Source organism: Strix aluco, chromosome 2, assembly GCF_031877795.1.
Source record: "Strix aluco isolate bStrAlu1 chromosome 2, bStrAlu1.hap1, whole genome shotgun sequence".
NCBI lineage: Eukaryota > Metazoa > Chordata > Aves > Strigiformes > Strigidae > Strix > Strix aluco.
In genome coordinates, this window is record NC_133932.1 from 69,602,113 (window position 1) to 69,628,024 (window position 25,912).

At 45.6% G+C, this 25,912-nt stretch overlaps 1 protein-coding gene across 1 annotated transcript in view; it reads left to right on the plus strand.

Annotated features, from left to right (window-relative positions):
- LIMS1 (LIM zinc finger domain containing 1) overlaps nucleotides 1–25,912 on the plus strand; it is a 75,862-nt gene continuing 49,950 nt past the window's right edge. Inside the window, exon 1 of the mRNA XM_074815180.1 lies at nucleotides 1–128. Within this exon, the coding sequence (XP_074671281.1) occupies nucleotides 88–128 (41 nt within the window). The 5' untranslated portion in view covers nucleotides 1–87. The remainder of the gene's footprint in view (nucleotides 129–25,912) is intronic.

Below are 25,912 nucleotides of genomic sequence, written 5' to 3' on the forward strand. Positions count from 1 at the left end.
TTACCGGCGCCCGGCCCTGCCTCCTCCCGGCGGCGGCGGCGGCGGCGGGCGCTCCGCGGGAGCGGCGGGGTAGCGGCCGCCGGCGGGATGCTGGGGGTGGCGGCGGCGGCGGGGATGAGCTGTAACAGGTAGGAGAGGCGCGGGGGCCGCCCGCCCCGTCCCGCCTCCCGCGGCGGGCGGCTGCGGAGGGCGGCGCTTTGTCTCGGTGCGGCGCGGCCGGGCCGCTGTCACCGGCGGCTGCCCGCTTGCTTGAACACCCCCCGCCTCAGTCCCCCCTCGCCCCGCCCGGTGCCCCGGGGAAGGCGCTTCCCCCCCCCCCCCCCGCCTCCGCCGTGAGGCAGGCGGGCGGCGGGGCTGTGCCCTGTGGGGCGGAGGGCGGCGGCCCCAGTGGGGAAGGCGCGGGGATGGTCCCTGGGGGGGCTGGTGCAGGGGATGGGGTCCCGCCGAGGAGGCTGGGGGGTGGAGGTGCGCCTCCTCCTCGCCCCGCGAAGTCTCCGCTTCACGGGGGAACTCTCCCCTTCCCGCCGGCAGCGGCGGGCACGGCAGAGATCCCTTCGCCCTCGCATCGCCCCTTCGGGGTCACGGTCATGCGGGGAGCAGTGGGGTGGCTCGTGCGTCCGTGTTACAGCAAACTGGGAATAATACACAAAGCTCGAGCCCGACACGGTTTGAACAGGGCGTGAGGGCTGTTTAATGCCCCGTGCGTTAAAAGGCGTCCTTTCCCGAGGGAGGTGGGGGGTTTTAAAAGCGCGGTCCTGAATATCCCTGGGGTGCTTATGTGGTGAAATTCGTGTCCTTTTCTGCATATCCCACAATTTCTGAGTAGTCCTGTCTTGGGTTGGTGGGGATGTGTTATGGAAAGCAAAGGCTGCTCTACTAATAGCCTGGCGTTTCAAAGCCTCACCCGTTGTAGTTGCTTCTTGGGAAGAAATGGCCCTAATTAAAGCACATGGCAAATGTTCCACTAATCCGTCGAAATCTGGGGTTGAGGGAAGGGGAAAGAGCAATTTCGTACCTGGTTTGGGCTGTGGGTTCAGGACGGCTGCTGGCACGCACAGACTTTAGCCTGGCTAAAGACCGCCTTATCTTTCCCGCGTCTGATTTCTTCCGAGAGTTCCTCCCGCTCTGCACCAAGCCGTCTGAGGAAAGCTGTGGCAGCAGCAAAGTCAAGCCGTGTCGGGGCTACCGTGGTGGGACACGGTGCCGGCATGCGGCGGGGTGGGCTGCTGAGCCAGCTCTGCTCCCAGGGTCAGCGCCCCGGCGGCTCCGGAGCAAGGGAGCAGAGGCGGCAGGATCTCGCCAGCCTTGACCAGGTTTAGCTGGACACCCTGTGCTGAGAAAAAGGCGATAACGTGATTCAGATGTTCATGTCTATTAAGGTAACTTGTTTTTTCTTCAGTCGTTCCAAAAGCCGCTTGTTTTCCTAGAGGGTGAGGGGTGCTTCCAGGCCGGACTTCTTTCTGCATTCCTGAAAGTGGCTGAGTTGTCATTATTTGTGCTGCGAGCGTCAGTTTCTCGGGACTGTGAGGTTCTGTGCGTAGTTCAGCCCTGCACAGGTGCTTCGGCTCAGGTATGGAGCCCGTCTCTCCGGGTAAATAGAGCAATTACATATTTGGCATCCGTTCTGCTGAAGTTGTCAGGGAGCAGGCCAGCATCCCTGCTTGGACACGCTTCCCAGGATACGAGCTAGGCTACACCCCTGGCACAGCAAAAAATTTTGGGACAAAGTCAGGCTAGAACCTACACTTGCAGAAGCTTGATGAGATGAAGTAGCAGAGCGCTCTGGTGGGAGCCCACCTCACTCAAAGCTGTTTGGGGGGAAGCTTCTTCAGAGCAGAATGCACACGGTGCATCCTGCAGTGGGCAGGCAGATGACGGTCACATCCAGGGAGGCGACAGCCATCCTGGGCTGTAGCCAGTGGCTCGAGCATTCTTCCCCAGCAGCAGGGACGAGCCCTGCTGCCTCCTGGCCAAGCAAATCCTCCAGTGGCTGAGAGTCAACCTGGGATCTTGCCGCTGCTGATGCGCTCTGAATATGCCCTGCTCACCCAACAAGGGCTGGACGTGGGGCCCCTTGCCTAAATTGGCCTACCCACTCTGTGCCTCTCTCTTTTCGACACTTTTTTCGGGGTGAATCGGCATATCGAGGACCAGGGGCTGTGCTGTGATTAAGGAGGTGAAGGTGCCGTGCAGTGGATTGTGGCTGGAGGGAGCTGCCGGCCGGGGCAGGGAGCACTGCTGGCCTGACAGGGTGGCACAGCGGGGAGAGGCTGCGGGGTCTGCTCCTTTTGGGGGAGCTGGTTGCAGGACTTCTGTCTGAGGGGGTTTTGTTTAGATGATTCCAGTCCGTTGAGGTCAAAATAAAACAAAAGGTCAAGGTTTGTGGAAGATGCATTTTGATTTGGTAAAATGCAAGGAGAGGAAATTAAAAATTGGTGTGTTTTCTTGTTTTGATTCTTTGGGGAAAAAAACACTGAAAATGCAAATGTTTCATTCAGAATCACTTTTTAACAAAACATAAGGTGATCTGAAAGGCTTCTGCAGGCTGAGACTCCTAAGGGATTTTGGAATTTAACTTTTTGCTCTGATTGAGAGAGTTTAAGTAATCTGAGTTTTGGGGAAGAATACAGAAAAGGAAAGAATGACTTGAGGTCTCTCTCCAGATTCGGTACACGGAAGAGCAGCAGACATCTGGTCAGCAGGTACATGCATGGGGTTTGTTTTCATCTTAGGAAATACTTTTTAACTTTTTTTTTTTTCCCCTCTCCACTTTATGGAGGCTTTTTGAACTCAAGTCGCCACTGTGGCTTTTGTTTTGCAGTGAAAGGAACTTGCAGGCTGGCTCTGTAACCTGAACGCGGGTTACCCGAGGCACAGCCATCTCACGCAGCATCATGATGGGAGACCAGACCCTGCTCTGGAGGAGAGGGGTTTGGGCAGGGAGGGATAACAGTGCGCCCTGTTGCTGGGTCAGTGCTGGGTAGTGGTCTGTCATTCAGGATTGCTGCGCATGCTGCTTGGAGCTGGGTAGCAAGCGGTCACAACTCTCGCTTGCTTTATAAATGTCCTTTGAGTTTTGTGGGCAGCTTTTCCAGCTGGTTGTGCTGAACTCGTCTTGATGTGTTATCGTTGGAATAAGTTTCTTGTGTGGTTCAGAGTAAAACATTAGCTTGCAGTTCAGAACCGTTATTATCTTAAGCTTTTGTTTCCTAACACGATCTAAGTTTTTCTTTGTAGCAATAAATACAGGCGAGCATGCAGTAAGATGTTGAACAAAGCAAGTTCCTCTTTATTCAAAGCATAACTACACTTGGAAAATTAACATAGACTCATTGGTTTTATAGCTCTTGTTCCACTGTAACCGATGAAGCTCAAAAGTGTGAGCACTTCATAGTGTTACTGGATTTGAAAGGGGACTCCATAGATAAGAAGCTAAATGTGATGCTGCAGTTTGATCTCAGTTGTAACGCACAGGTCTTAGAACTGGCTCCATGCAGTTATTGCAAAAGAACTGTTAATGGCCCGCAATATACGGAGGACGGTTTGCATAGTTAACAAATTGGTTTTTAAGTTGCAATAAAATATTTATTATTGAAGCACTTAAGTCAGGTTTTTCAGGTCCTGCAATTGTGGCTTCGTGCTAAGTGTGTTAGGTTAGATATCCTGATTCATCTGTGTTTTGCTCTCTTCCAAAGCCCCGTTTAAAGGTTTTTCACTCTGTAGCATAATGCAGTCTCTTATTACTTTTCAGTATAGGGAGACTTTAACTATTAGCTGTGTTAAAAGCAACTTGATAGTTGTTGGGGAAGATTACTCATGTCAGCTCTTTCCATGATGACAGATGCTGATGACAAGGAAAATCAAACTGACGGTCACCAGAGCCTTCCCTTGTATAAGGTATCCATAGCATGAATCAAGCAGCCGTTTATGTGGTCTGCTGTTCATGCCGTTTTAGCGATGTGTTACAGTGCATGTCACCCTTACAGCTTGTGCAGAAGTGCTGGTGTTGAGGCAGAAAGGGTGAAAGGATGGGAAGGTCCTAATTCAATCTGACAATTAGAGAAAACTTAGCAGGGGACTGTGCCCTGGGGTTAATAGTTTCCTTCAAATTAGGGCACTCCTTTGCAATTACTTCAGCATTTCCCTTCCTGTGGTGTCCAAGTCTTTATGAAAATGCTTACTTATGTTTTTTAAGCAGATAAAAGGAAAAAAAAAGCCAAAATACTGTAATTTCCTTGGCTGGTTTTGTGTACCCTAATAACCCTTTATGTGAAACAGTTTCATGAATTCGTCTCAGCGCATGGAAGACAGTCGGTGAGGTCCAGGGAGCAGAAGCTGATGTTGTACCCAGTGACAAACCATAGGCAAAGTGGACCTCTTGTCTGCAGTCTGAAACCACGTTCCTGTGCAAAAACGGCATAGTCTGGAGTATCCTAGGGTGCATGAAAAACAGTGCTACAACAAGGCCAGCACCCAGGATGAGGTTTTATGCCCTGTATTTTTCATATTAGTTGCTTTTCCTTGAATTTTAAATAAGAAGTCCTTGAATTCCAGCTCTGATCACCCTTTTTTTTTTTTCATCGCTTTTTAACTCATAAAAAATGAGTCCTAAGTCACTTGGTGCATTTAGAATTGTTTCAATCACTGCTTGCATTAAATAGTTTGAAGAACTGAGAATACACCGGTGGATGGGCTTTCAATTGAGTAAAACTGAAACTGATGGGAACAATAGAGTTAAAACCTTGGGGTTTATTGCTCACATCGTGGATGGGGAGTCCGTGTGGATCATCTGAGAAACTAAGGCAGTGTAATGATTTCATGAATGCTGCCAGAGCAGCATGGAGAAGCTGCTGTTCTCACAATTATAAGGGTTTTCTGTATTAATACATTGTTTTAGTGTAGTTGGGGGCACTGGGAAAGACCACAGCAAAGCAATGCAGTAACGCCAGCAAATATCTGGGAGGCAACAACATGGCAGAGTGGCTCCCGTCCAGACCCCACGCTGACGTGCAACAGCTGTGGGATTGATGTGAGGAGGCAAAACCGCGCAGAGAAATAGTTTCAAATCCGCCCTGGGACAGGGGGAAGGGGGCTTTGAAGCTTTGCAAGGACTCTTTGAGGGGGCTTGGCCATCCCCACTGGGGGCTGGGTGCTGCCAGGCAGGGGCGAGAGACCGGCTGTCAGCTTCTCGCCTTCCGGAGCTGCAGCATCCCCGAGTCCTTGCTCGGTGCCTCCTGGTGCGCTCCACCTCTGATTTGGGAATGAAAAATACAGTTTGGCAGGCGGGGCAGCACCGGCTGCCAGCCAGCGCTGTCGGGGGAACGCGGCCCCTTCAGATTCAGGGCTGAATCAGCACAACAGCCTCCGTTTGCAAAACCCTCTGGTTTTGGTGAATCCTCCATTGTGAGGAAATGCATGCAAATAGGCGCGTATTTCGGTCTGTAGCTTTGCAGATGAACACCCTGCGCTTCTGAACTGTGTTGGTAGCAGGACAGACTTGTGTTTTGTGGCAGAGAGACCAACATTTGTGCTGGATTAAGTCATTTATTTTTGCCAGGGTCTGGTGGTAAGTGAGCAGAGATGCACTCAGCAGCGATCATCTCCCAGACCCAGCTCTGGCTGGTGTCACAAAGCAGGACAGAGCGTCTCTGGGCCATGCCAGGGCAGCTGCTCTTCCCACAGGCGGCAATTACAGAGACATTTTAATTAAGCATGCGTTGCACTGCAGCTGACCGGGGTGACCCACACGCTCCCATCCCCAAACAACTCTCATGCCAGCACTGGGGAGCTGAGCCAGCTGAAAACCCATGACAAGAGAGATAGGTAGATATGTAGATTTAAAACTGAGTTTGTCTTGATCTGGATCGATTCCTCGATCTTGTGAGTGACGGTGATGTTGGGCCAGGGGGTGGGAAGGGACGTGGGAAAAGTGGAAATACCCGTTTCAGCAGAAGCATGGATTTGTGCCTGGGTCACGTAGCTGTGGCCCAGAAACCAGTGTTAAAGGTGGGGGTCCTGTGAGAAGCTGCTGGAGATCTAAAGAAGGAGGGAGCAGTGTTTGTTGGTGGTCTGGGTCAGGGCTGGGGACTGCTTGCGGCCGTCCTGGGTACGATGTCGGAAAGGGGCACGTCCATGCTGTTGCACTGGAAGAGACATCTCCTGCCTGAAGGTTAAGGAGGATCGCTTTCTGTTGAAAGCACTCTTGAATACATTCTTTGTGCAGGTTGTTGTCCATTCCTACAGCCCTGCCTGAAGGGAAACCACCCCAGCAGTGGTTTTGTCATGGTTGTCACAGACCTAGTTTGCAGAAGTTCACCTTCAGAGGATTCGGACGAAGGAGACCCTGTGTCCTGTCGCCTTGACACATAGGTTATGGTTAGAAAGGGCATGGAGAATAGCGACACATCAGTGCCTGTTTAAATCTACCTGATATTTGTTGGCATGACACAACTTCATTATCTGGAGGTGCCCAGGGGCTTGCTTCACCCATCACTTTCAGGTCCCAGAGGAACTGCATGCTGTTTATACCTGCTTGTACTGTCGAGAAAAAAAAAAATGGAGCAAGAGCTGTGCCTGTGAGGTCTTTTGGGCTGAGTCCCACCATACGGAGACGCAGGTGTGGGACAGCCATGGTGCACGTGTCTCCTTGCTTGTTTTTCTCAAGCGCTGTACTGGGAGACAAGGCAAGCTGCTGTGGGAAAGGGGGCTTGATGGGACCTGTTGGTGAGCTTCAGTGGGGCTGAAAGGAGAAGGGCAGGAACCTCTGCATGTGCAACATTTCCGTAGTACTTGTAAACATTTCAGAAAACAAAGGTTTTTTTCCTTTTGTAAGTATATGCAGTTCCAAGAGAGAGGCAATATTCTGATAACATGAGAAAGGAATCAAAGCAGGTCATTTTAAAACTGCTGCTGTTAAGAAAAAGCCAAGTGCCGAAATCTTTGTTCCTTCATTCGCATTTTTTCCTTTTTGTTAGCCAGCATCAGGAAATGAGAACATTCTTTTGGCTTTCCGTGCCTGAGTCACATCTTATATATATAACTCTGTCTATATATAAAAATATGTGAAAACATCTGGAGATGTTTGTTTCGGAGAGGTACTTGTTTTGTATTAGGGTATCTGAGCTTTAAATGTTTGTACACAGTTGGATGTTTCCAGAGTTTCCCATACTTCTCTGGTTACAAGGATATGTATATTGCAGTCAGAAAATCCAAGGGAAATGTGCTGATAGCCTTGGGAATATGGTAAAGCCTTTAAAGAAAGTGAGAATTTGCTGCTTTTTTCAAAAATTAAACTATAGAAGCAGTCAATTTTAATATGAGTTTCATGCAAAAATGTAGCTCTTTAATGTTTGCCAAGTATGTATTTTTTTTTAAAAAAAAGTGTGAGGAGGAAAATCGGAAAATCCCAGTAGCTCTTCTCTTGTTTTTTTTTAAAAAAAGGAAAAGGAAGTAATTAAAAGCTCATTACTCCCATCTGTGCCGTTCAGGGAGCTGACACTGGGCTCTGGCAGTGCTCTGGGTGCGCGGCAGGGTCTCTTAGCCTCCCTCTGTCCTCCCACCGGGGTCACACGGGGATCGTGAGACTTCACTTTAAAAGGAAAAAAACCAATCCATTTAGTTTAACTGAAGGCCGAATATTTAACTTTGGCGGGGGAGGTGGTGGGATTTAGGAGAACAAATAAAATTTCCACCCTTGGTTGTTTAACCTAGCTGCACCGAAAATGATGGGAGACCAGGGCCGGCGGGCGCCGGCGGTGTCCCATGCAGGGAGGGATGGCTGGTGGGATGGCGGCAGGGCATGAGGGGAAGATTGTCCCAAGGGGCTCCTTCCGCTGCGGTCACACAGCGTCTGGGTGTTCACGGCGGCTTCTCCTCCCACAGCTCCCACTGAAATGCCCTCGAGTTTATGACTCTGTTAAGAAACCTCTCACTGATCAAATATTTTGATTGCATCCTGGCCTTCCTGTTAGCTTCTTTGATCTTTTCTCGTCAGTGGATTATAGTAGATTTTAAAAAGTCTTGATTGTTGAAACAGTTACATAAATATGGTCCTTAGGTAGGTGTTATTTAGAAAAGTACTTATCTCCCGGATATAAATCTACCTCCTTTTGCCCCTTCAGCATGCTCATTTGCCATCGTGCATCAAAGAAGTGTGATTTCTGTAATTATATCAAAGAATAGCAGCTTATTGTTAATTGTTTGAAATAATCTAAAGGCCAGTGGGGCCTATTCTTTTGGCTGATTTCCTGCTCATTCAAACACTGAAGAACTGTTTCAGGTTCACATTTTTAAAAAAATATAAAAGAAATGTACAGAGCCAGGACAGTCTCTGGCAGGAACTGATGGGCTCGCAGCCGGGGGATGAATCCCCCTCTGTTGAAATCTCCAGCAGTTACAACTTCTCTTTTTTCAAAGAGAAAAAGCTGCCCTTCTCCTCAGGCATCCCGCTCATGTGACAGCCCCTGTGAAATGGTGTCGTTCAACCCCGCTCGATGCCACGCTGGGAGCTGGATGTCTTCAGGCGGTGGCATGAAGCCATCCGGTCGCCAGGCTCAGTTTAGCTTTGGAGTGTGGCTGGGGTGGTGGGAGGTTGAGTTGTGCCACAGCTTTGCAGTCAGATGAAGCAAGGGAGGAGGGATAAAATATCGTCAGTGGCTACGTATGATGTAAGCCCAAAGGTCAGAGTTTCCAATCTTCGTCGAAGACTGAAAGCTATATTTTCCTCATTGTCTCATGCAGGCTGGGAACGATCGCCCCGACCTGTCCAGTGGGACCTGGAGAGAGTCTGAGGGTTTTCAGTGGTGGTGGGTGTTTGATGTGCATGGCTCTGGCTGGGTCAGGACAGATCCCAGCGTTGTTCTCAAGGAAAGGCAGCAAACGCTGCTCTTCAGACCCATCCCTTCCCCAGCCTGCGCTAAATCTACTGCTAGACTGGGGCTTTGTTTTGAAAAGTACAGAGAAAGTGAAGTGCTATTTTAAGTGTCACATATAAATGACGTTCGACGTGAGTGAAGCTCTTTGTGCTTGCGATTGCTTAGCTGATACACTGCAAGGGGGAAATAATTTGGATTTGTTGTGTCGAAATGCATGAGTCACAAATGTGAAAATCAATATTTTTATCATTACCATGCAGAGATGGGCAAACAGTACGGTTAAGAGGATCCTTGACATCGCTCTTGGGAAAATCACCAGAACATGATAAAATGGCAGAGGATCCAGGAACAGTAATGGTGTGTTATTGCTCAGGTTTCAAGAGAAAGCTTTCTGCTCACCTTGGACTATTTATTCATTTATAAATAGCTTTATGAACCTGTATTTAAGAAAGGCACTCGAGTTTAATGCTGTTGCATCTTATCGACGTCTTTTCAGAGCAGTTTCAGCATGGGCAAATTCCCAAGGTAGGCAGAATTACGAAATGAGTGTTTTGTGTCATCTGAGGTAAAATTGGTTTAGTTGTTTCTACCCAGTGGATTTTGATAACGTGTAGCTGTGTAGTAGCTTGATTGACATAATAGATTTTCTGTTAAGTCTGTAAAAAGTGTTACTTCCATGCACATACAAAAATAAGCGCTGTAGTCTGCAGCAGGGAAGTGATGGGGAAGACGCTGGGTTGTAAGTCACTGTGTGCCCAGCAGAGCCACCACGGCCATCACAGCCATCACTTGGATGAGTTTGGTGGTGGCAACATGGTGTCGGGAGGTCTTCTGGGGGGAGAAGGGCTCCTTCCTGATGGAGGAGAAACCACGCCACGGAAAGCTGTCTTCTGATGTCCCACCCATGTAGGCATGAAGGATGTTGATGGTACTAATGTTAAGTGGAGGATTTTTCTCTCCTATGTCAAGTAATGCTCCTCGTTTGGTTTACATTACAGATATTTACCAGTTCTCCCTGCCACAGTGGTGGGAGAATATAATGAAAAACTGCTGAGTCCAGATTTTCTAACACATCATTAATCCCTTTTTGTGAAAGTGTGTGCAGAATGAGCAGGGCCTTAGCTCCAGATCAAAAAGTTTTCCATCAAACTTGGAAAATCTAAGTTATACATTCTGTGTTCATGGTTTAAAAAATAATGTTCTTGTAGTTGGTCTTGGGGATGCAAGAGAGAGGCAGTGTCTACCTGAAACAGTTAGAAGGATACTCTTAGTTCATCACACTAAAAATACATTGTTCTGCATTCTACGGAAATATCTAAAGTTCATCTAAAGTTCATGTTGATCTAAAGTTCAATAAGCCAAAAAAAAAGTGTTTGTGCCATGGGTATCTAATATTTCAGATTGTAGTGCTGAATGTTTTGTTAATGCTTGAGTGGAAGTGTTGCAAGGATGTTAACAGAACTGCATTTACTGAAAACTGTTTCATTTACTTCTTTCCTGTGATATCAATAGAAGTCAGGAAAGACAAGGAGCTCATAATATGTCTCAAGTATTCATATCTTAAAGTGAACATTAAAAATTTACAGAAAGGACATACTTGTTTTTTGGAAATCCATAAACAGTGAAATGTATCTAAGTAAAAGTAAGTGGATTCATTTATTTAGTCTGAAGACAAAATAGTCCTGATCACACAGAGCACTTGAGTTAAATTCTGAGTTCACTTGGGTCAAGGTACAAGTTCAAATTTTCATTTCCTTGGAGCCGAGAGCTCAAGTGTGCGGAGCTGGCACGACACACATCCCCAGTAACAGCGCCTGGGTTCACCCTCACTGTCTGTGGCTCACACAAGGATTAAACTGAATCTGTGCTACTGTATTCTCTTTATAAGCCTTCTTACAAGATGCACATATCTTAGCACATGAAGTATTTAAACCAACCAAATAGGTAAGAAGAGTGAGTGGCAGGAGAAAATGTAGATTTTTTTTTAACATGATTCTGCCATAAATTATTCCGTAACTCTGTTCATTGTGTACAAGCAGGTGTTGCAATAGGATGTTGTGTCCAGAATACTACTAGCAATTGCCTGGTCAGGTATATAAACAAACACAGGATGCCCTTACTGAAGCCTTTCTTCTGAAGCAAGAAGTGTGTCAACAAGAATTGCTAACATTTTAAAGGATGATGTTATGGCATCAAAAGCACTGTGGCAAGTACTGCATCAGTTTTGCCTGTCGCCTTCACAAATTTTCATTGCTGGCATTTTTCTCTCTGGATGCTGGAGAGTTGCAGCTGCCCCTCGGTAGGATGATGCTGCCCGTACCTGAGGGAAAGCTGGTGGCGTGGCATGATGTGAATGAATTTTTTTTTCTTACGTACCTTAGCATTTTTTAGTACCTTAATGTGGCATGCTGAGATATTTCATTTTCTAACAGCTCAGGTTTATCCTGTTTCTTTGCTTCTGTAAATATGCATTTTCTGTGCTAACAAATGTGTGCTTTTACAGAGCGTGTCTTCAGTGCTTCATCAAGCTGAACCACAACAGTGGCTTTCTCTTCCTCTTTAGCACGTGGGCATGAGGCTGCACTATGAACTGATTGCACTCATAACTTATGTACGAGGGGACAAGAGGGGAGACTGCAGCTGAAGTCAGGAATTGTTTGTTTATTCATTCGTTACGAAGACCCAAACTGAGGTCATTTCTAGCTAGCTGGCCAAGGTGCTACTGCTTGCTTCTCTTGAGCTCTCTCTGCAGAGTTGCTGTCTGCATCATCCCTCTGGCTGTGTCTTTTGGGAGGTGAGGCCAGCAACCCAGGGAGGATGAAGATTAAATTGCCCACATTTTTTCCAGGAATACAGGAGTGTTTTCTAAGAATACAGAAGTGTCTTCTACAGGGGAAAAAATGTGTCCACCTCTCAAAGTTGGAGGAGCATGACTCCAGAAGGGTTTTTCTTCATTTCCATGTCAAGAGGGAAGTGAGATGGATCACCAGCAGCATTTAGCATTTTTTAAAATAGAACAGCTTTTGCAGAGGTATTTTAAAATGTGGGGGGTTACTTCCTTTTTTGCTACTTGACAGTGATGTGAAGATACCTGAGGAACAGGTTTTAAGAATATTCCCTCTCTGCCCCTTTTTAGTTCTTTTTTATTTTTCACTCTAAAAATGTCAATTTAGTCTTTCCTGACTCCTATATCTGCAATATTTGGGACATGCTTGTTGGGAACAGGTATCAGTTGTCCAGGTATCATTGTCCTAGTACAAAATCGAACGAGCACTAAGGTTTTACTGTGACATTCCACTTGCTGTTGCTGTTGTCATGTTAATAGCTTTTCAGTCAGATGAGAGTTCTGTAGCTAAGACAGGAACTGAATTTGTAATGGAGAAAATAAACCCCCCAAAAAGAAAAAAAAGAAGTTTTGATTTAAAAATGGTTGTCTGATTTATCTTTTTGCCAGTCTCTATAATAAAGGTTGAAATGATTACCTGTCAGAAATACAGATGATTTTTCCTTACTGAGAATCAAGTTCCTTTCAGTTCTGCAGGGGGTGTATCATTAACTTCAATAAAAATAGATTAGTGGAGCTTTGTGACAACGCCTCAAGACTGCATGTATATAAATAGAGAATTCTGCACCAGATTAAGGTAATATTTGATAATTTTCTGCATGCCGTTAAGAACACAGAAGTACTTCAAGCCGTATGTTTGATCATTCATTGTTTAACATTTCTGATAACATGCAAAATGCTAGAGATTAGTGTGATTAACTGATTCGGTGCTGATGGATTACAACAAGTCTTTCCCAATTCTTCTTGAAGCCAATTGAAATTCTCTTGTTCTGTTTAATGGGGCTTGGTTTAGAGTCAGGGGTCGGTAAGTGGAACATCAATGGCCAAATAAGACAAAATACCTGCTAATACTTGGGAAATAATTATGTCGTTTTTGAAACCTTGCTTCTGTGTCTCAGATACAGAGACAAAACTATCTTTGTTTTGACTTAGTTTTGTCTGGATGGTACAATAAGGTCAATCTCGTAACAGTTACAGCTCAGGAGGATATTTTCCTAATCTATTGTTTCTCATACTTAAAGAAGAGCAGCTGCTCCTTAGATAAATGGGTATGGCATGCCTGCCCAGTGTTACATCCCGGTGCCCACAGATAAATGCTTTTAGTTGAAGTTGTCATAGGTTGGGTTTTACACCTAGCAAAGTACATTTTCTATAATTTATGTCTTGCTTATAAGTAGTAACTAAGGCCATTTCATCTTTTTTTCCAGACAAAAGACCTGAATTTGATTAAAAAGTGATCATTGTGCTATATGACCCTATAGTTTTATTTACAGCGTTTTACAACAGATCTTGGCAGTGCCCTTTTGTTGCCATAATTGGGTTTGCATAGTTGGCAAACGGTCGTGCAAATGTAAATGCGAGAAAGAAAAAGAAAGCACAGACCCACAGGCTACAAAAAGCAAGTCAGCACAGGTCTGCCTGCTCAGAAGGTTGGCACCCAAATGACAGTTCGGTTTGGCTTACACAGAGAAGTATTAAGAAGTTGTGTATTAACTCAGTGTAGCGCTAACTGGTATAATTTAATTTACATTTTTAGCCCAGTAGCCACTTGGCTGATGACCTGAGCGTCATTCTTTCAGCTTTGGTGCAGATGAAACGGTCACGAATAGGTAAGCAAGAAGGAGGTGTCTGTTCACGCGAGCCTTCGTGGATCCTCAGATGAGCTCTGGGGAGTGAATTTTACAGCAAGCATGTTGCCTTTGTGAAAGGGAGTGGAGGTTTGCCTTGGCAATGTAGTTACTACTGCAAGTGGGTGGGAGTGGGGTGGGGTTGGAGCCAGTGGGACTGCAGGCTGTGGGGCTCCTGGTGACCTGCCTGTGAGCCAGACTCTGCCTCTGGCAGAGGTGGAGTCCAGGTGACCCCTGGGCACACGTGGGTCCGGTCTGAGGAGCGGCTGCCTGTGCCACGGAAATCTTGACAAAGCCAGAACTCCCCTTCGAGAAGGGGAAAGCAGGGGAGAGGTGCTGCGCCTTGTAGCAGTGGTTAGCAAATGGTGTACATGAATAAAACAGCAGCAGGAAGATGGCATTTATACATCAGCTTGGTCAGCGGGATTTTAATCACTTACAGTGCAACCCACAAGCTGCAGGGCTCTGAAATGCCTGTGGCTGGGCACTTTGGTACTGAAGAGGGAAGGAGGGAAGGAAGGAAGGAAGGAAGGAAGGAAGGAAGGAAGGAAGGAAGGACGGACGGAGAAGATAACACTTCTAATGACCAAGTCACTGTGGTTTCTAAGGTGCCTGGTGTATTTGTACTGTTTGATCAATGTTTCTTCTCTTACTTGGCATTGTACCAGTACTTTTCAATGACTTTGAAACAGCACACTGGGATTTAATGGTAAAACCAGGATTTCTGTTCATTTGGTATTATCCCCCACTCCCCTGTGAACCAGATTTGATTCTCAGCAACTGTAATGATTTATCCGTTAAGTTGCTGAAACCATAATCTCAGTGTGTGTTGCATTGTGTTTGTGTTCCTAAGTAATTTATGCCGGTGATTTCTCCTGAATGCTGAGCACCAGGTCGGGCTGCTTGGAGCTACCTGTTATTATCTCCTTTATAGATATGTGTGGAAAAGCCAATTTCTGAAAGGGGATATTGTAAGGCAATGTTAGAATGGAAGATTTGCTGCCCTGACAGCAACAGTGGCAACCAAATGTGATATTAAGCAGATACTTGGACTACTTTTCCTTCCTCTCTGCAGTATTCCCGTCGTAGCATCCTCAAAGGCAAGGGGGTGGGAGAGGGAGCACTTTGATTGCAAGGATTGCTAAAAGCCAATAAAATGAGGAGGATGTCCACTGCAAGGGGATTTTCAGGAAGGTCTCCATCCCCAGGCTTGTTTTGTGGCCATGCAGTCTTGAGCAGGAGAAGTGCCTTGGTCCATCCTGGTCTCTGCTCTTTGCTCAGGGTCGTGCTGCCTCAGAAGGGGCAGTGGTGGATCCAGCCTCCACACTGGGCTGCTCTTGCGGTCCAGCCTCGCAAGTGTGGCAGCGGCAGCAAGGTTTAAATGTGGAGCAAAGGAGGAAAGGATCTTCTGAAAAGTTACTTGACAGTAGAGTCCATATGCTGATTGGTGTTTCAGCTGCATCGCTAGTCAGAGGATTGGGTGGAAATCCAGGACTAACTCACTGCTCTTCTGGAGGGATGCTAGATCTCACTTGGCCTCTCCCCAAACACTTCCAAAGAGTGAAAGATGACTGACTGCAAAAAAGTGGTGTCTATGTGAGAATTTTAAAAACTTGGGTTTTGCCCAGTAATTGGAAAAAATGCCTAGCTTCATGTATATTACAAGTTATCTGTCCTCTAAATCTTTTTCTGAGGGAGGGTTACAATGGTGATGCTCTCTGATGGGTCATCCAGGTGGGAATCCAGACTTTTAAATTTCTAGAGCATATTGTGTGTGGCCTTGACATTTGAAATGTTGCTATAAGACTACAAGCTAGCATTTTTAGGTATGTTTTATTCCAGTTAACAGTATTGGCAGATTTCATTTATGCTGTAAGCAACTTTGATTCCTATCCCAGTTTCTGAAAGAAAAAGTTGCTGGTGATATTTAGAGACACACATTATATGTTAGATAAGTGTAGCTTGGCGCTGGGCTTACACCCATGTACGATGCTGCTCAGTGGGACAAACGTGGTCAGGCACAGGTGCTAACAGTATGTGTGTAGAATTGGGCAGAGCACACAGCCCAGAGTTAATGGAATTTATGCTAGCTGTGGGAAGTCTGGTGATAACTTCATGTTAGTAGGTTTTATACCAGGACAGATCACCTGCCAATATTTTAAAAAAAATATCTGAACTGGGTAGGAGAGTTTATAGTGGATTGGTACTCAGCACCATGATGCCACAGCATGTTTAATCCCCCCTGAGAAGCTGGGAAACGGGCAGTCCATAAACTGCCTCTGAACTGCGATTTCAAGGAGATTGGAGCTTGCTGAAGGTCAGAGAGCAGGGCCAGGAATGGTATACAGATTTTTTTGTTATTGTTGTTTGTTTGGGAAAAAGAGAGCTTAAAAGCAAACAAACACAAACAGCAACCAAAGGAAGCCTTTGTTTTGCAAAGTGTCTTGCTTCTAAGAACATCAGCAATGAGATGCTCTTGAACTGGCACCCATCTCCTGCCTTAGGGGGGAAAAACAGTCTCTGTTGTTCCTTAGTGGTGCCTGTTTTACAAATCCTTTGTTTTTGTGCCCTCAGTTATAGGTTGATTGGACCGATTATTCTATATTTGGGAAGGTGCCTTTGAGCGATCTAAGCATACATTAATAATTGTCCTGAGAATAAAGCAACCTACTCCACCCTCCGTAAAGGATTGTGACAGTAGCATAGCTCAGTCCCCGCAGGAACATTCATCCCTCCCTTTGGGTAGGTATGTGCTATTTGGCATGGTTGACCTATATACATTCCTTAAATTTTTATTAAAAATATGCATTTCTGTTGTACTTTTTCCAAGTACAAATAATGTATTAATGAAGGTCTCCATAGCTGAAAGGAATTCAGCAGGAAATCCTGTGGCTGATCTGACCACAGGGAAAGTTTTATCTTCATTTGTTGTTCTTCCCTTTTGCCTCTTACTCCCAGTATCTGATTGCTGTTCCATGGTTCCTGGCACTGGTGGTTAAAGCTGAGGGCTGATTTCGTTATTATTTTTATTTTTAATATCTTTTGTCTTCTATAGGCTGAAAGTCAGGGCATGGAAAGACCAGAATTTAAAGGAACTTTGGGCCCCTTTGAGCGTGTTCTTTGTGGAGATCAGATTGAATTTCAAATTTCAGGTAAAGGATAGTTTAAGATAATTTAAAAGCTGCTTTTCTGGAATGATTCCAGGAGGAGAAGGCACTGGGTTACGAGTCCCATTTTGGGAACCACTGAGTATCTGAAGCCATTCTCATTCATTTTCAGCAGAAGTTCAGATATATTTCTCCAACCATCTTTTTGAAGGTGCTCCCCTTGGTCTGGCTTCCATTCACATATTTCATGTAATACTGGTATATATCATCTTCTCTGGCTGTATTACTGACTTGAATCCATTTACTGGAATTCCTGTGCTTTCTTTTCAAGCATTTACTGCTAACCACTAATAAATCTGGAACATATGGGGACTTGGTGGGATGTTGGGCTTTCCAGGATGAAACTTCATTGTTTCCCATTACAGGCTGCGACTGGCAATTGCCTTCCCTTCCCTCCCACCCTCGGTCATCTGAAGTCTTCTCTTCTGCACCAGCTTTTTCTACACAAGCTGTCTCTTCTCACTGCCGCCTTTGTCCCCCCTTCCTGCGGGTGTCTCTTCCCAGGGTGGTCCTGCTGGAAGACGTGCCCACACTTGCTCCTGTGTGGAGGGCAGAAGGCTCCTAGCATAGGCTCCTGCAAATTCCATATGAACTGCTTCATCTGCAATGACTGTAAAAAGTTTAAGTAACTTGAAATGGATCAAAAGAGAAGCCAGAGGCCCAGCCTGAAAGATAAGATTTGAAATGAATCAGAGTACACGCCTGACATCACATCTTTTACTGAATTCTTGTTTTCATCCATCTTTTTTCATTTTAAGCATTTAGGATGGGGAGTGTCTTTTCACATTTCTGTAACTGCCCAGTATATTTTGAAGCTCTTACATAAACAAAAAGTAGTAAAAAATATGTCCCTTAAATCTCCAGTTGTCTCGGACACCAGCATTAAGTAGTGGGTTTTGTTGGCTGCACTCTGGCTGACTGTCTCTTCCCCGGCTTTATGTTCACAGTCATGTGGGAACAAAAGATGTCAAAAAGCTTCTGCTTTTCTCCCAGTTGCCCCTGCTCACAGGTTGCAGCATGGCAGAGCTGTAACCCCCCGCAGCGATGGGGTGGTACCTGGAGTGAGATGGGGAGCACATGGGAGATGCTGCGGGGAGGTGGACTCCCACAGCTGAGCTCCCAGCTGCCGAGGGTTGTTGTTTTTTTTTTTTTAATAAAAACTTCCTCTGCTTTTTTTTTTCCCTGAAGTTGAGGGAACCCAAATTGTTTTTCCATGTGTGGTTTCAGATGAAAATAGTTTTCTTCCTTCCTCTTTTTCTTTCTGTCAGAAGAACTAGTGGAAAATTTTTGGAGTATTATTCAAAGCCCTTTATTTTTTTTTCCCCTGGGCTTACTCTTTATTTTGGACTGATGCCTCATTTTTCAGTAGCAGATCAGATCTACCAAAAAACATGTCTGTTAGACAAGCAAAGTAACTTTTTAAAAATTTGTTTGGTACTCTTTTCATACATCAAGATTGATAATTGTATGTTATTGGCATTTCCATGATCTAAAAATGGTAGTAAAATAAAGATGCTTTGGGCTTGCACTTTTTTGCAGTCCTGAATGAATTCTGTTGCGGGCTGTGTTCAGAATAACTTGGCATCCTTGCAGCTCTGCATTACTTAGAAAGCAAGGAAGTAAATTTTGGAAGTAACTTCTTTCTATTATTGGAATATCTAGTACACAAAATAAGTGTTTACTTTTTGTTAGTCGCAACATCTGGGGATTTTGGTTTCTTCTGCTAAATCTTATGTTCAAATTAGGGTGGTGATGGTTATTGAAGTACATCAGGGTTTTTTTGAGCTGTATGGCAGCATATTTTCAGATGAGTTCTTTGTAAGTTTTGAGTGTTTATGGAAGTTCCAGGTTAAAGCACATTTCCTTCTAGGGCTTGTATTTTCCTCATCTATTCCTATCATTATTATAAACATGTAACTTAACATAAGGGAATGAATTAAGGGGAAAAATAAGCATATAATTCTAATATGAGTTCTGGTACTGCCCTTATTCTTCTACGTTTGCCCCATTTTCCACAAAAATAAAAGTGACCTGTACCTTACCTCACACTTGATGTTAAGTTAATGTTTATATTTATTTATATGCTGAGTATTTGATGTGCTGCCGAACTTTGTGATACGCAATTTTTCTAGCAGGTAAAGTAAATGGGAATAGAAATGGGTGTTGTCAGAGAAAGCACAGATGATGTGCCAAAATGCCACTGCAGATTAGTACTGACTTTAAACCTCTGTTTTTAAGTGCTTGTTAAGGGTACACCATGATAGTAAACATGATTATTTATAGGCATTACACACTTCATATACGACTGATATTTAGATTGCTGTTAGGATCTCTGTGAATGTTCCTTCTTCACATTCTTTGATGAAGGGTGTGTGTCCACAGAGGCTTTAAAAATTACTTTGAAGGGAAAACATTTCTGAGAAATACCACCCCTTCTTGCTCCAAAGAAGCCTTGTGCTGTTTTTCTTCTGGTTATGTTTCCTTTTGTCTTCTTTATCCTTCCCAAGATGCATGCTACCTGAAAGTTGCCCTGGAGTATTTGATGGTGATACTGGCCTAAGAGCCTGCATGATGGGCCAGCAGCAGGGAACAGATGACAGTTGATATATCCATATCCCTCTTGAATCAGTGGTGAGTTGTGCATGGGATCATCCTTAAAGTTAAAGCTCAAAAAACATCTTTAAATCTAAACAAGGATGGTTATCCCAGTTTATCCAAGTCAAATTGAAACAGCTCTTCAACCACTGCAGTCTTCATGTGTGAACAAATGCACTTTGTAGGCTGTAGAGGGGCTGTCTGAGGACAACTTTTCTTGGATGAGCATTTTGGAGAACACTAGCTGAAATAAAAAAGGGAATAGGGGGCATGCAGAGATATGACCTCTTGCTACCCTGCTCTGGTCTTCATTTCCTGTCTGCTTCACCATTTGTCTGTGAATCTCTTCAGCCGACATTAGACGTAGCGCTTGGGTTTCAGCAGTTGTCTGCTGGTTGTTGATACATGTCCTGCTTCTAGCACCAAGTGGCCACTGTCACCATGTTATCTGGCACAGCCGTCTCCAAAGGGGGGTGCATGCACAGGGCGATGCATTGGAGTGTGGGAAGAAAATATGAGGAGGCCAGTAGTACATGCACATAATTTATAAATAAATAAGTGTACGTATATTGGGGGTGCATGCTCAACATTTTTTTTCTGGTAGAGGTACGTGATCAAAATAGTGTGGAGACCACAGCTCTAGCAGATGGTAAATCAGGGTTTTTTTTTCCCCTTATTTGCCACCTGATTATGGCTCTGCTAAATTCAGCCCACCCCAAATACAGCCTCCTCCCAGCTTTTAGACACTGTGTACTGAAATGAATCCCCCAGGTAATTTGGCTGAATATCACCTCTTCTCCAACAGAGGACATGAATGAAAGGGTCAGGCTGAAAGGGAAGCATGCTTGCATCCTGCCTCTCCAGTGCAATTAATTGAAATGCATCCATGTGATCTCTTCCTTTTCATTTGAATGAGACCTGGTTGGTTTCCCAGGACAGGCAAAAGAGTTGTTTTCTTCTAAAGTGAAATGGCTGATATCTGATGCTCAGTTTACCAAGGCCATTTGAGGGAAGAAAAGGCCAAGGGGCAGGCAGCGGAGTGACTGAGGCAGAGGGGAGCGAGTGCAGTGCCGAAATTTGCAGGGCTGGCAGGGTGCAGCAAGCGTGGAGGTGAGGTGACTCAGGCAGCATCCCTACGAGTCCGCCCTGCTGTGCCTCTGGGCCTGGATTCCTCCCGTCCCGCCGCTCCTTTTCTCTTGGAGCAGTGCTTCCCCGCCCTCTCCAAAAATGAAAAAGCAGGAGCCTGCCAAGGTGCTTTGGAGGACGGCATCCAGTGGGGTGCAGCAGCGGGAGCAGGATCTTGCTCCTGGTGGCAGCTGGACAAGCTTTGGGTGAACCCCATTTGGAGTTATGAACGTGGGTTTGTGCTAATGGCCAACACGTGGGTGCCCAAGTGGGCGGCCAGCACAGCAGAAGCGATTCGCTTTTCTTTGCACCGCCTGGTGTAAAAACTCAGGCAAAGGGGTAGGGAAAAGGAGTGGAACAGACGGATGGACAGATGGACATCCCATGTCTAGCTGTGGCCCCAGCCAGCACTTTCAGAGCCAGCTCTTAAATGCCAGAGTCCCCCAGCCCAGCTGGCAGACAGGCTTCAAATCCAGCTGAGATGGGACTGTGCCGCTAATGAGCACTTTGCTCATGAGCTTGAGAGCATTGAAGTCCTTCCCTTTTGCTCAAGTTAAACTATTCCGTTTTGTTTTCCTTTCTTTTTAACTCAACAGCCTTTCTTCTAGAGCCTACATCCGGGCTGCGGGTGGTCTGAGGTGAGGATGCAAGCCCAGAGCAGGATTTGATCCCCTGCGCTGCACCATCTCCTGCTCCTGGACCTTTGATAAGTGTTGTTGCCTCTGTCCCAGCTCCACGGCTGCCAGCTGAGCTCTGCACCACCTCCCTGTCTTATGGGAGTGCTTGAAGGCAAATAGTTTAAGGACCATGAGATGCTCAAACACTAGAGTCAAATCTGTACACAGTAGAGGGAAGCAGCCAGTGGAGGACTGGTGTGTAAAGAGGTTAGTCATCTGGGGAATGGGTCCCTGCCTTGACACCCCCTTCTTCCTGCCTAAAATAAGCAAAATCAGGTAAAACGCAAGAGGAATAAAATGCTGGGATTACAGTGGGTTTACTATTCCACAGGTGGAATTGCCAAAAAAAAAAAGCATTGGTGCTAAATTCATCATAATTTATTATTCAATAGTAAGCAGTGGGGTGAATGACCTTGATTTATAATTAATATATTTTTGTTTCCCCATAATGACTGCTTTTGTTACAGCCAGCAGAATGGAGTAGTACCTTAGCTTATCCTGCAGATATAACTGCCCTGCTTTGCTGTAAGGTGTCCCCATTTTTCAGACAGAAAAAAAAGAGAATCAGATGATGGTGCCAGCTTGGAAGGTTATTGCATAGCTGCTGTCACATAAAGCAGTATTAATTGCAAGAGCTTTAAAATATATGCAATAAGTGTACCGAATTTCTACTAACTGGCACTCTTAGCAATTGCTGGTAGTAATTATGCCAGAGCTTTATGCTTGTGAGGTCAAACACAAGACTTTAATGGTGAATGATTACAGGTAAGTTTTTTTGGTTTTATCTTCTGAAGGGTATCCTTTTGCTCCTTACCGGCTTAAACATGCAGCACACTCTTCTGCCTCTGTTGCTGCATGTAATGCTGCACCTTCCTGCTGTGCTGCTGTAAAAGCACTGATACAGAAAGTAAGTCCCTGGATAGGCGGTTGGGTGAGAGGAGGAGGGTGCTGAGGAAGGTGGGAAGGGACCAGCAATACACCTGGGTGACAGAAGGGGAGCTGGATGAGATGCTGGGATGATTCCTGCAGATGAATAAGCCCAGTGCTGTTGATCTGAAGGGGTGGAGAAGTTCTTGAGGGTTACTGCACTGACATGCAAGACAGACATGTGGACTAGAAAGGTCTGTCCTGTGAATAAAACTACTTCAGGCTATTATGGCCTTCAGAAAGCAATGTTGCATGTATATCCAGTTGGTTATAAAGTCCCTCTGCTTGGAGGAGATGAATTCTTATAGAAGTCTTTGCACTCTTCATTTTTTCAGTCTCCCAGAATAGGGTGGGACAAGGACAGGAGAGGAAAGCAGCATGGTGTGTGAGGTGGGAGGGTGAATGGTGAGCACAGAAGTTGTCAGTGCCACACATGTGTGGTAATAATTTCTGCTGCTTGTGAGGTATGCAAATACGCCAACCAGTATGTAATAAAAAACTTCAAGGCAGTTTCATGTTGAAACACAGATTTATTCAAACGAGGGACCAGCTGATCATGTGAATGAAGTCCAGTAATCAAAACAGTTATTCATAGGTAGGATATTTCAGAGAGCCCACAGTCTCTTTCTGAGTCTTTAAAGTACTTGCAGTCTTGTGAGAGATTGTATTGAGAGCACTTGAAATTTTGAAGGGTGACTCACTGTATTTTCCCCTCCAAACAATTAAGCTATTTCACTGAGCTCATCTTCACTGGTCTGATATGTAATAACTTGTTTTTCCCTCTGCTGCTGCCTAGATTTATTCCTCTAGCAGTGTTGTTAAATGTGAACCTTTTTAATGACATTTTTGTTAATGCTACAGTCAGTGAGTAACCTAGAAGTTCATAGCTGCATGGAGGATTGCCACAGGTAATTCTGTGCCGCTTCTTAATCTGGGCATCAAGCGAATCACTCTTGAAAGAAATCCAGTCTGTGCAGCAGGTAGGTTTTTCTGAATTTTCACTCAGGTTGGGGCAGGCGTTTATGCCCCAACTTTCTCTTCTGCTCTGTGGTCCAGCCCTGACCAGGTGGGCAAGTCCAGACGAGCGTTATCTTGGGTAAGTGTCCCCCAATGCCGTGGGTGGGCTTTCTTCACAAGCTGAGCCGCTGCCGTCATCTTGCAAAGGCTGGGGAGCAGGGCAAGCCCTTGCAGTGCCCTGATGAGACAATGGCAAGCAAAAATTTTTCGGTAGCGCTGGGAGGAGAGGGGAAAAGTAATAATTTATATCCCTGACTCCTGATGGGTGAGACAGTGGGGAGAAAAAGGGAAGGAGGTGAGACAGGAGGGAGGCAGGGGCTCAGATGGAGGCAGGGCGGCCAGCGGTAGCCAGCTGGCCCCGGGTCTGTGGCAGCGTGCCTGGGAGGGAGATCCCTGGTCTGCTGCCATCGAGTTTGGTAGGAAAACGGCTACCAATGGTGTTAGTCAGAATGAGGCTGCTGAGAGCTGTTCAGAGCACTGGCGTGCTGTAAGAATGACGGGTTGGGCTTTATCTCATTTCCCTTTTCACGTAACCCCGGGGATGAGGGAGACCATTAATGAAACCATGGCAGTGAACAGAGCCAGAACCAGGCTGAAATGTGTAAATAATTTCTCACAGGAGATTTGTCTTTCAGTCCTTTTGTACCATTCCACAGGCATAACCTTCCAGTTTGCATGTTGTTTATTTTCCCCTGGTTGTCACTGTTCCTGTTTAATCCTTAAAGATCATAATATGCAGTAATAATGGTGAGGAAGAATGCTTTTCTTAACATTAACGTTAAACATAGTGTGATACAGTTTCTGTAATTTTGGCTTAATACTATGCACATGGTGCCAGCAGTAGTACTGAATGGTTCAGAGACTGCTGTAATGCTCATTAGGGATGCTTTTTCAGAGCTCACGTAAGAAGCCCCAGAAGACGTGCAGAAGAGTGAACACAGTATTTATATTTGAGAACGGTGGCAAAAATAGGCTGCTGGAGAATTAAAGCTCAGTCAGCCTAACTCTGAGCCCTAGCAAGGCATGAATGCAACTAACAGTCAATATATAAGCACTGAGTAGTACAGCATTAAAAAGCCGTGTGCATTTCTGAGAACAGATCGTTTCAAAACAGCCTATTTTCCAACTCTGACAGATGAGCGTGTCTCATGAACAGAAGGGAGGGAATAAATGAGGTGTATTTGCTGATGCTGTCTCGCACAAAATTTCATAGGCAAAGAAGAGAAAGAGGCTCTAGAATTAGAGCCATGGTAATTAACTTTGTTGGAGCACAAGTCTTGCAGCTTCTCTTCCTTGGTGTATCTACCCCACCTCTCTTGCTCCCTTGATTTGTTGCTGTCCTAGACCATTCACAGAAGTGCTGCTCCTACTTCCTCCCATTCCTTCATCATTCCCTTGCAAGATGTATTAATTTGGACTCAGTGCTAGGTTTCACTGCTGTTGGCCTTGTTCGAGAGAAGCACATAGCAGTTTGGAAATAATAGTCTAGGTGAAATCACCAGAAGGGAGGTGTGCAGCTGCTTGAAAAGAAGCATTTCGGCAGGAATTCTTGTTTTGACACAGAGCCCCTACCAGGACCTTCCTGACAGCAACTTACAGGAGTTCCTCCTTTCCTACTTACATTCAATAACTTGATCAGTGACCTGGATGCTGGAGCTGAAAGTTGGCTTATGAAGTTTGCGGGTGTCCTGGACTTGGAGGAACCTTGGTGGACAGAGGAGATGAATTCAAAATGATCTTGGCAGGCTGGAGCAAGGGTCCATGATGAAGTTGAAATTTCACAGAGAGAAGTGCTAAAAGTTGTACTCATGAAGGAGAATCCAAATGGTTGTGGGCTGGGCCTTTTGGAGGATGTGTTGAAAAGACAGCATGCCTTATGTTGTGCTTGCAGAGAAAAACAGATCTTATTTTGGAAAGGGTTGACCTAGATTTTTTTTGAAGAGACTGTGTATTCATTACTGAAAAAGCCTGAGCGCCATTGTCCTGCCAGAGGAGGGTAACAGAGAGGCCTTGTTAAAGCCAAACTACTTGAAGAAGATTGGAAAGAGTGCAGCAGCCGCTAGCTGCTGTGTGCTGCTTTACTTGAAATCTAGGAACAGGGTTGCATCCATGGATGGCAAATCTATTTTGCTTGTGAGTTAATGCATCTGTAGGCTCTGTAAGGGAAACAGGAGAAATATGATAGCCCTACCCAGGAATTTGGATCACTTTTTTCTCTGAAACAGCATTTCCTCCTTCCATGTGCTCTTCTGCCAGAAAGGAGATGGGTACAGCGGGGTAGGTAGGTGAAGTCAGAGGTCCTGAAATGAGACCCATGCCTTGATATATTATCCTTGATGAATGTGTGTCAGTTTGGGATAAGTGCCCATGGCTGTGCTGTCTGCATGGGAGTCTCTCCGCATGTCAGGATGCAGACTGCAAGGAACCATCCAGCCAGGCTGGGCAATATGTAGCCCTCCTGTTTGTCTTCCCCCATCATGGGAACTGCAGAGGAGGAGGCTGGGGAGAACGGCAGGGATGATGTCTTCCCTTTCTGGCCATGAGGATCCTGGTGTTAGGATCTGGTCAGTGCAGCTTTGGACTCTGCAGATAAAATTATAACAGTAAACAGGACCATGGGCAGACTCAAATTACATGAACATTAATGTCTTTGGGATTCAAAAAGTAACCGGTGAGTAGTTGTGGTTTGAGCCCAGAGGGCAACTGAGCACCATGCAGCTGTTCACTCACCTGTTTCCCCCCAGCATGGGGGAAGGAGAAAAAAGACTCTAAAGTCTCAGGAATGGAGATAAGGATAGGGAGGGGTCACTGACCCATTAACAGGCAAAAGACAGGCTTA